This window comes from Populus trichocarpa, chromosome 9 (genome assembly GCF_000002775.5).
Source record: "Populus trichocarpa isolate Nisqually-1 chromosome 9, P.trichocarpa_v4.1, whole genome shotgun sequence".
Taxonomy (NCBI): Eukaryota; Viridiplantae; Streptophyta; class Magnoliopsida; order Malpighiales; family Salicaceae; genus Populus; species Populus trichocarpa.
The window spans coordinates 10,225,277-10,236,482 of NC_037293.2; the positions used below are offsets into that span (position 1 = coordinate 10,225,277).

At 34.0% G+C, this 11,206-nt stretch overlaps 1 protein-coding gene across 3 annotated transcripts; it reads left to right on the top strand.

The window, feature by feature from the left end:
- Nucleotides 1-6,094: 6,094 nt before the first annotated feature.
- Nucleotides 6,095-10,839, top strand: LOC7464001 (D-ribulose kinase). Of its 3 annotated transcripts, none has more exons than XM_002313732.4 (9): nt 6,095-6,260; nt 6,427-6,656; nt 7,603-7,742; nt 7,822-8,074; nt 8,173-8,305; nt 9,167-9,255; nt 9,328-9,605; nt 10,224-10,293; nt 10,397-10,839. In XM_002313732.4, the coding sequence occupies exons 1-9, from the start codon at nt 6,194-6,196 to the stop codon at nt 10,598-10,600; spliced, it is 1,464 nt and encodes a 487-aa protein (XP_002313768.3). In that variant the 5' UTR covers nt 6,095-6,193; the 3' UTR covers nt 10,601-10,839. The 3 variants fall into 3 exon arrangements, with proteins under 3 accessions (XP_002313768.3, XP_024464095.2, XP_024464096.2); XM_024608327.2 differs by having other exon boundaries at nt 9,197-9,255; XM_024608328.2 differs by lacking the exon at nt 6,095-6,260 and having other exon boundaries at nt 6,510-6,656; nt 7,599-7,742.
- The last annotated feature ends 367 nt before the right edge of the window (nt 10,840-11,206 follow it).

Sequence of the window (11,206 nt, forward strand, 5' to 3'; positions counted from 1 at the left end):
AACAATACAGCATGCCGCACTGTTCATGCTAATTAATTAGCAGGATGTGCGCGTGCAGCAGGAAGACAGGAACGCGATGAAAGAAGCAGATAATTTCTGCTTCAACAAAACAACGTTTTCGACGTAGTTAATGGTAGGGCCTACATACTAAAAACACGATTAATTTCATAACCAAATACTATATTTTCACTGTGACATAACAAACGCAGGTGTAAATGTTTAGACAAACGGACCCACCTGTCAAGATTTCTGGACCTTCGGTTCATATGTTCGTTGCATGCCAGCATATGTTACCATATGTAAACATAGAAGCATGTGGAGGGACATGAACAGCTATTTTTAGATACTGGACGTGTAACAGTAATGCACCCAGATTTTACTGTAATCAAGATAGAAAACATAAGAAACCATAATCTACCGAGGAAATTATAAATCAACGATTAAAATCGTGGATTGTTAGTTCATTTTTTAAGTGACGAATATATAAGAGAATTCAATAATCAATTCACGAGGTCTCGAAGCAACCTGCAGCAATCTGATTCGCGTTAGTTAAGTGGGGCGGGTTCAAATTTTAGACAACATCTCAAAACATTTCATCGACCATGGGACTCTTTTACGAAAATCAACGATTGATCGTGGATTGTTAGTTCATTTTTTATGACACTGGTTTTCTTCTTGATTTTAAATTGACAATATGCTGCGGATCCACTTGTCTGGGAAACTTCGATAATGTCTCTGGGGATTCCTTTTCTTTGTCTTGCTGATTGAAAACGATAACGTTTTGCAATAGCATTAATTATTGCTCTGTCGTGGATAATCAAGTTGAAATTCACCTACAAAGATATAAGGATAAAGTATATTTAACAGTATAATCTAATGGGTAATTTAATTGATCAAGTTTTAAATTTACTTTTTGATTACGAGTTTGATTCCTTTTAGACCCTTCTACGCACATACACACATTACTCTCACAAGATAAGAGATTTTATGTATTAAATCTCGAAACCATCAATTTATCTATGATGCCTCTTGGTGAAATAAAAAAAAAACTGTCATTAAAACACAAATTAACTACTCGCAGTTTTTTTCACTACAAAAAAATCATTCCCGATTGCACAACTCGAAATAAAAAAAAATTAAAGATATTTTTAACGAAAAAACAAACATAGCATAAGTACTCCCTTAACACGACTACACAATGACAGTAAATTTCTATATTATATTTCACTGTTTGTTGATACTTCTATGTGATATGACTTATCTTTTAGTTATGTTTTACGATCAGGGAGCATCGATCCATTGGCAATTCCTGTGCTTTTCTGCATTGCATGCAACTTCAAAATCAAGAATAATTATGTCCATAAAAAGCAAATTGTGCAATCAATTATCATGTTATTTTGTCTGGACCGTGGACATGCGTGGGTGTGTCCAACGGGCTGTCAATACTCAATACATTTGTCACATAGCCGTCCAATCTATCCCCAGAGCTTAATAGTTATTTCAACCATTTACTCAAATCCATATTGCCAGGCAGACAAGCAAGATTAAAGACGAAGCTATACTTTTATGTTATACATATAAATATACCTTTGCAAGGCCACTTAAATACAACTTTTGAGAGATTTGCTACTTCGTAGCATCCGGCACCTCGGAAAGTTTATATGTTAAAACTTTATTAAAAAATCGAAGAGGTAGATGTGTTTTCAAAGGAAAGCTCGATGGCCAGGGGGTAATCAAGAGAAAAGGGACATGGCTCCTTTTATCTAGGCCTTTTATATGCAAGAATGATATCCGAAGCCACCCAACGAAGAAGATTGTGAAGAGCCTAAAATCAGGAAGAAAAGAGGTAGGATGTGATTGAATGGTCTGATAGGAACACATATCGTTTTCTAAAGATGGGGTTGTTTAAACTAGCCAACAACCACTAGCAGAAAACCTACACACTATCACTTTAATTGGTGGCACCGAATATGCCAAGAAGACCAAAGAAATGTTTGTCTCTATGATCTATCACTCATTTGTTGAATTAACCCTTTCCTTTACGCACCCTTCTACTGCTGTGCAAAGAGATTATTTTCGGAAAAGAGTACTAGTAAAGACAGATCGATGCCCCGCGTTAGCAACTGGCATATTTTTCCGAGGCTTGATGAGCACATGCAAACTTTAATGTGGTCCTAAGTTAGTAGCTAGCTCGTGAAAGAGTGCATGATTGGGAATTCTTTTTATCGTGTGGTGTCCGAGTTGTGACTGTGAGATGAAGCTACTGAGCTGTCTATCGTCTCCACTTTGTTTGTGCCATACAAGTGGCTCACGTGCTCCCAGGGTACCTATAATTTGACATGTGGGGCAAGAGGCAAAAATTCCAGCTCTAACTCTTAACCCATGTATTCCGAAGCCCATCTAGAATTTGGCGAGGTTTTATGAACTCGGGTGTCTGTTTATGGTTTGTCTGATCTCACTTTCCTTTTCTCCTTTACAACCGTGCAAAACCCACCTGACCATTCAACCGAAAGTGGAAGTGGCAATTATACTTCTCGTGTCTTTTAGCTTCACCGATTTATCTATGGAAATCGCGATGTAGCTTGAGTTTGGTCGAGCTGTCCAGCTCCACGTTCCTCCTGATTAGGTGGTCTGGAATCGAGATTTGGTGGGGATTTCCACGAGAAAAGAAAGAAAAGTTTATTTGAGTGGAAAGCAATCTTACTAACTCGGACCACATTTTTTTGACGTAATCTTGCTTAGCAAGATCCACAAGCTAAATGGTTTATTGAGATTTTGGTTCCTCGTAAATGACGGCCCACAAAATTGTGGGTTTTACGGCCCTGGGATTTTTTGTCGGAATCGGTCGTTCAACCCTTGCTTGTTTCAAAAGAGTTTCAATACCAATTTAAAACAATTGCGAAAAAAGAGGTTCTCAAGGGTCAAGACTCGGGAGGATAGCGCAATAGGATTCTGGGTTTATTTGGAAATGTCAAATATAAACTCTGGAAAATAATATAGAATTGGGACTTGACTACGGGTTGGAAGAGCAATTATTCCGTTACAAAGCTCAGGAGACATTAGATTTTAGCATGTGTTTGCTATTACAGTGCGTGTTTTTTTAAAAAAAAATAATTAAAAATACATGAAAAATATTTTTTAAATATCTTTAACATCATCATAATTTAAAAAATAATTTAAAAAACAATTTCATTTAGCCGCAAGGTTCAAATCTAAGTCAGACCTTGGAGGTCGAAGTTATCCTCTGCTCCCAACGAGACTGATTTATAATGTTACGACTTACGAGCCTTATCTCAATGGACTCGCAACCTCGAGAGCCCACTCATCTTTTGTATGCAGAGATGGTTCGAAAGCTTTTTGCGAACTTTATAAGCAAATGAAACGAGTGTCGTTTGCTTATTCAAAAACCAAAGCATTTCAATAGAATAAGGCCCCTTATTAACGTTAACATTAACATTAATATTAACTAATGTTAACAAAACATTAATGGGGTGTGACTAAAAAATATATTATTCATTGTAATAATATTTTATTTTATTATTGAGTATTGAGTTTTTTTTTATTGATTTCAACATTAAATCGTTGTAAATGAGATTTTATAATTCTTTAATTTTATGAATTTATTCTGATCTTATAACTTTATTTCAAGTTTAATAAGTTAATCCAGATAACTCAAGTTGTTTTTTCCCGGTAGCTAATTGATTTTTTTTTTCATTTCATTATTTAAAGTTTGTTTGGGAACGCGGTTTCCTTCAAAAAAAAAATTTTTGCTAAAAAATATTTTTTTATGTATTCAGATCGTTTTGATGTGCTGATCTCAAAAATAATTTTTAAAAAATAAAAAAATATATCATTTTGATATATTTTTAAGCGAAAAATATTTTAAAAAATTAATGTTGAGTTGGTTGAAAATTGAGATTCTTATTTTTTTATTTACTTTCATGGAATTATCACAATTTTATGATTAAATTGCATGTTTGATTGGTTAGCTTTATTCATTTTTTTTTCTTTTCCTTTTGGACTTCGTATTTTTTTCAATTTGTTTTTCGTTAGACTATCATAATCTCATGAACAGGTTGCAGGTTTAGCAAGTTGATCCAGGTTAACTCGATTTATTTTCTTTATTCTTTTTCAATTGATTTTTTTAAAATTTCACTCCAATAACCTAATCTTCATTTTATTTTATTTTATTTCAATTTTATATTTAAATAGTATGTTGTTTGTGAATTGAGTTTTGTAATTTATTTTTTATAAAGCTATCCTTGTCTATTGGATTTATTTTTTTCTCAATCCCAACATTTTAACATTGGATGTGTTGTAAATGGAGCGTTGTAATTTAATTTAATTGTTTTTTATAAAGTTACTTCGGTTTCATGACTCGGGTTGTGGGATTAACAAGTTAGGCCGAGATGACCTGGGCTTTCTTGTGGTTATTTTTTTAATTGTTTTTTTATTTATTTTATTCTTTAATATTGAGATGGTTGGAAATTGAGTTTTGTATTTTTTTTATTAGCTTTCTACGGGATTATCTTGATCTCACGACCTGAGTTACGAGTTTGACAGGCTAACCCGGATTGACTCAAGTAATTTTTTTAAAAAAATTAATATTTAATTTTCAATTTCATCATTCAACATTAAGTTTATTAAAAATTGACATTCACAATTTATTTTGATTTGCTTTCTACTGAGTTTTGATAATCTTATAACTCTGGTTATAAATTTAATAAATCAAATCATATTAATTCAATATATTATTATCTCAATATTTAAAAAAAAATTCTCTAATATATTACTGTATTAATATTTTTAAAAGATATTATTCAATATACATTGTAATTTTAGTTTAGAATTATTAATTTTACTAAAAAAACATAATAATAACACACACACACATATTTTTGGATTTAAACCCCAGCACAACAATGGGCAATAATCTAGTGGTGTGAAAAAAAACCATTAGTTTGATGGTGGATGCTCTCAGTGGCAGAGCCACACGGTATCAAAGGGGGCAATTGCCCCCTTATTTTTTTTTTAAACATATTTTTTATATTAAAATATACAATTGCCCCTTTAAACTTTTTTTTTTCAAAATACTTTTTATATTAGAATATTAATAATACTTAACATGTTTAATTTTCTTTGATGGCTACTAATTAATTAACCCAAGTTAGATATTGTTAACTTACAACATAATATAATATATAATATATATATTTAGTATATTTCACTAATTTTTTTTCTTTTTCTTTTATTAATTAACCGAGAGCCTTTCTTTTTTTTTTTGAGCTACTATTCTTGTTTCTTTTTCTTTTGCAAAATTTCTCTTCAAGTCCTGAGCTATTAATTAGTTAAGTAAATAACCTCTCATGTTTTATGCTTTATGTAAGTTTTCTTCATCTTTTCTATTTGTTTCATTGTTTAATTTTAGTTTTATTCATTTACAATTAGTTATTGAAAATGTTAGGATTTATAATAATTTAAGAGTTTGTTAAATTAATATGTGTATGAGTAATATTATATGCATATGGATATGAATTGAAATGAGTTTTAATGAATTGATAAGTATTTTACTATGAATTTCATATTGAAAATGGATGACAATGAACTTACTAGTCATGGTTTTAGCTACTCTCTACCATATGTTAGCATAACATTGTTGTCAAGAACTTCATTAGTCCTTGGAAGATTTAGAAAACACAAGCATTGAACCTATCCTAAACTAAAAATAAATGAATGACAGTTTGATTGTATATATTAAGAAAAATATCTTTGATGAGATTGATAATAAAATTATTATGAAGCAGTTTTAAAATATAAAACTCGAAAAGAACAATTATAATGTAAGTTTTTTTTTATTTTAAAAGTATTTTTAAATTAATTTTGTTTGATATGAATTAATATATATATTTTAAATTGATTTCTTAATATAATGCATGTCTACATAATATATAATATATAATATTTATTAATAATTTATTTTTTTATTTAAAAAATCCTGGCTCTCTTTCTCACCTCTCCGAGAATGGTGCCTGGTAATCTCCGTCACTGCTCGTTGTTTCTGTTAAGTGTTAATAGTTAACACACGACATGTCGTCTCTTAATGTAAACGAAACGTTTTAAAAGGCAGAAGCTAGCGTGGTCTTTTAAGTTTTAACACAAGATTCTTCACCTTATCCAACACAAAGGCACCACCATGACTGCCTTGGTTCACCACCCAACACTCTCCTTCCTCTCTCCCTTCTCACAGTCTCAACAACATGGTACTCCTCTCTCCCTGTCTCTCTCCTAAGCTGAACCAGTTTCATGCTCTTACATTTTGTAATCTTTACATGTCTTTCTTTTACCATGACTCATGAAGCCTGTTACCCAATGAACTTGACTGATGTTTTTTTTTTTTTTATCATCATCATCATCATTAAATTTCAGGGCATTGTAGTTCAAGAAAGTTATTGGTAACGAGAAAAGATCAGCTGTATAAAACTGTAGGCAAACCAAGACCGATAATGGCTCTTGCAAGCAATAAAGAAAGTGGCATTCTAGTTGGAGAAAGGCTTTATCTAGGTATGGATTTTGGAACTTCTGGAGCTAGATATGCTCTTATCGACAAGCAAGGGATAATTCACTCCGAAGGAAAGAGAGAATATCCAGTTTTTATGGTAAGATTATTCATTTATTACTACTGTCAAATTGTGCATCTTTGAAAATTATACACACACCTGCAACAATTATGGAAAAATTGATGCATTCAATTTTTTTAGGCAGTTCTTGACGCAACATATAGCAAAAAGGAAAAAGGAAGCACCACGTTCACAAATCCTAAACTTATATCTAATTCTGATCTGATAAACTCCAAAATATCAATGATTCTTAACTGTTTTGAAAAATAAATAGTAGCTAAACCGATTTAATTAATAAAACCCAAATCAAATAAAATTTTGATATCCAATCAAGAAAGGAATATGAAAATAACTAGGAAAATAAAGAAAATTCCGAAATAACAACTTTCGGGACTAATTCGAGAATGATCCCAACCTGGACTGGCTCTATCTGATCAACCCCGTTGGGAACAGGGCCTGTCGAAAGTGATAGTTAAATTTCTCTGACGATGATCATATCAAAAGTTATGCCTGTTTTTTTCAGTTTAACTCATCCAAACTTCTGCTTGGGCTTAGAACTGTCGAATTGGTCATAATCATATCTGCTATTAGACGTTTCACGTCATTTTTTGCTTTCAAATTTTAAATGACAGTGGAACATTTTAGTGTATAATTGTTAATTCAACCTGGTATTAGTTCGAGTTGAATTCAACCTACTATGGATATATACTGGTTCTAGGATTTTGGTGATGATGCGCTTACTTGGGATATTCTTCTGGAAATTGCGCTCAATTCTAACTTACCAAAACTGGCAAACTCCTTGTCCACTAGAGTTTTTTTTTGTCTTAAAATCAATGTTGCTACTCTTTTTGTTCGTGATGCTTTCTGAGTTTCTTGAGAGATACTACTGAATTTGGAAGAAAAGCTTATAATGCTTACTGGTGTAATTCCTGTGAAATTTAATTGCCCAAATTAACTGAGAATCTTATTACTTTTGTCTAGGAAGAGTGAAGAAAAAATGGATTGGGTGCGGTCATGGAGGGCAGCGCTTTTCTCACTGCTAGAGGATGTTCCAGTTCATCTCCGCCCACTTGTTGCTTCTATTTCAATAGATGGAACTTCTGCGACCACACTCATTGTAGACAGGTGGATGTCTCAGCAATTTTGTGGCTATCCTACCATTGTTTTACTTCCAGATCAAGCTTCTTGATTTTTTTTCCTGCAGAAATACAGGAGAACCATTATGGAGACCATTCCTTTACAATGAGAGTTGCCCTGATGCTTTGCCAACGGTAAAATCTGTTGCTCCTGCAAACCATACTGTTTGCTCTGGATCATCTACATTGTGCAAGCTTGTTTCATGGTGGAACATAGAGGAGTCAAATAAAAAATCAGCATTGTTATTGCACCAAGCAGATTGGCTGTTGTGGCTTCTTCATGGAAAACTCGGAGTGTCTGATTACAATAATGCCCTGAAGGTATTGGTCATTAACTCTTTCCTCTAGGATTTTCTTTTCATGTTTCCATAATTGTTTGTGTTGGAGGAATCATATAACAAGTGATTCGTGTCTTGCAGGTTGGTTATGATCCTGCATCGGATTCTTATCCACCATGGCTGCATTCTCAGCCATACTCTCAACTTCTACCTTCTGTTATAGCTCCGGGAACTTCAATTGGGAATTTAAAAGAGGATATTAGAACACAATTTGGTATGTTCCATTGTTAGATAGCTTAATAATTAAAGGATAAACAGAGTCAAGTCCTGTTATTTTCTATCACACTGCTTAGATCAGTTACTGTCAATGAACAGTTTAGCCAAATTATGAAGTTATACTCCAGGAATTGACAAATTTGGTAGACACTTTCTGTTGTGTGATTTTGTGTGACATTAATTTGAAATACTCAAGCGGTTCTTTCTATAATTTTTATCGTAATGCTGCATGAAAAGTTGCCAATACTTGAGCAGTTTGTAGTTATTTTCTCCGTTCCTCCTTACTTTGAACATCCAGCATATTTCTCAAGTCACCCTTTAAGCCTCGAATTCCATGGAGTGCATGTTGAATCTTTATTAATTTGGCCTTCCACTAATCCTTTGGAACTTAAATCTGTGTTGGTGTGCTCCTTGAGACTGCCGGGCATAAAACAGACCAATAATATTCGGAGTCTTTTCCTTAATTTTTTTTTAACAGAGGATTGATGAAAAGGTGCTATACTCATATTTGAACTGAAATAAAATTTCATGTTTAAATAACCATTAAAACATATAGTTAATTAGAATTTTAGATTTACAGATCATATGTGAATGACATCCCTATTGCTCATAAACTATTGATTTTGGATCAAGTGACGATTACAATGACCAAATAAATGGAAGATTACTTTATTGAACAAATTGTTTTATTACCTTAAATTGGTTAAAACAGAGTCATAGTCTATTTGAGCTTTATGTTTGTTGATTGTAAGTTTTTTCCCCAGCAATTTCTCTTGTCCTGCCCCTACGCCTTAAAGCTTCTTCAATTTGGCAAATTTTCAGAACTGCATTTGACGACTTATAAAATGCATCTTTGCAGGTTTTCATGAGGATTGTATTGTATGTGCAGGAACAACAGATAGTATAGCCGCTTTCCTTGCAGCACGTGCAACACAACCTGGAAAAGCTGTAAGAAAATTTAGAACTCAACCCTTTAATCTAGTGAACCAATTGTATTCTGACCTTTACACTTGAATTTAGGTCACTTCTTTGGGCTCAACTCTTGCTATTAAGTTACTGAGCACTACGAGGATTGATGATGCACGATTTGGAGTTTATAGTCATCGCCTTGATGATAAATGGCTGGTTGGAGGTGCTTCAAACACTGGTGGAGCTGTTCTTAAGCAGTTTTTCACTGATGAGCAACTGCAGAAATTGAGTGAACAGATAAATCCAATGGAAGCTTCTCCTCTAGACTACTACCCTTTAAAAGCAGTCGGTGAGAGATTTCCTGTGGCAGATCCAAATCTGGTTCCCAGGTATTCAATTCTTGTTGCATTTGTTGTTGGAACCCAGAAGTGCCTAGCCCTTGTAAACTTTATTCAATCAAAAGCCATATTCCCCTGCTGCACATTTGCAGAGCATCTTACTATTTTGCTTATCAAGGCACTGAACAATGTGTTGTTACTTTCCCCCCAGAAAATCAACCAAAATTCCCAAAGAATAAGGTACTTATAGATGAATTTCATGACTGCCTAGAAGCTGGTGATTGTGGCATGAATTGTGATAGTGTATACTCAGAATCAGTTACAGCTAGGAAGTGCTTGAAAATATATCATAAGAAAAATAAACGTGGAGCCCAATCACCTGCCATCTGGAAAATGGAGATTTTCTTAGGCAGTCTGATGTCTTGCACTTTATCAGACATGAAGTGCTTCAATTCAAAACTGGAAGTAAGATCAGGTTGAAGAAATGAATATAAAAACTTGGAATAGACATCTCACTTCTTGTCTGTGTTCCAAATTCTAGTTTGAGTACCTTTTAGAGTCACAAGTTAGGAACATTAATGTCTAGCACAGCAAAGGAAACAGTATTTTTGGCAAGTTAGGATGTCTCCCATGGTTCCATAGTTCGACCAATTATTTTTCTTCTCGCAGGTTACATCCACGACCGGAAAGTGATGTTGAGTACTTGCATGGTATTTTGGAATCTATTGCACATATAGAGGTAAGGATTCTCAGTCGGTCTGCCCATGTTCAAACTCTCATACACCATAGAGTATAGACAACAGAAATGGTAAGTTGACACGGAGACCTTGTATGATTTTCAGGCGACGGCATATAACTTGTTAAAGGATCTAGGAGCAACCCAAGTTGAGGAAGTTCTTACAGCTGGAGGTGGTGCAAAAAACGAAAAATGGACCAAGATACGAGAGCGAGTACTTGGCTTGCCCGTGAGTCGGGCAAAGCAAACAGAGGCTGCCTATGGAGCTGCATTATTGGCATTGAAGGGTGCTCAACACCATAGCTGCTGAGAGAGGTAGAAACCAGCAAGAAAACGTTCAACTGGCAAGTGGATGGTTGCTTGGTGGCTTGGAAGATGACAAAGAGAAGATCCAAAGCCAATTTTTGTAAGAAAAAATCTAAGAAAGTTGTTCAGCAATATGAATCCGGACCGGTATAAATACGTGTCATCTAATCAGTTTCCATTTTATTACCTGTAAAAAAGATCAAGGGCATATCTGCCCCTTAAAGTTTTTCTAAACTAAAACCACATGGTGGATCGAGAAATCGTCGCAAAAAATGTGCGAAGGGACGAAATTTCAGCAGAGAAGACTCAGAAAAGAAAATAAGTAGATGAAGGACGTTTCCCATGCGCTTTTACCATGAAAAAAAAAACATGTATACCCATTAAGTTTTGATGGAGCAGGGAGGCCTAATAACCCGTGTGCTAGCCGGTACATGATGACCGACGAAGGTAAGAAATGCGTCAATAAATTTGTAATTCAACTGGCATCTATACTGACCACGCCCTTCTCTCAAAACGTTAGTGTTTGAGTCGACCATTTTTTTTATAAAAAATGTGCAAGGATGTTAAAGAAATTCCATGCAAGCACATGCAAGATAAAAAAAAAATCGTC

Excerpts from the sequence above, each read along its gene's own strand:
- LOC7464001 (XM_002313732.4), top strand. The coding sequence starts at position 6,194 with ATGACTGCCTTGGTTCACCACCCAACACTCTCCTTCCTCTCTCCCTTC. Across the intron at positions 6,657-7,602 it reads GAGAATATCCAGTTTTTATG|AGTGAAGAAAAAATGGATTG; the intron begins GTAAGATTATTC and ends TTGTCTAGGAAG. Across the intron at positions 9,256-9,327 it reads CAACACAACCTGGAAAAGCT|GTCACTTCTTTGGGCTCAAC; the intron begins GTAAGAAAATTT and ends ACTTGAATTTAG.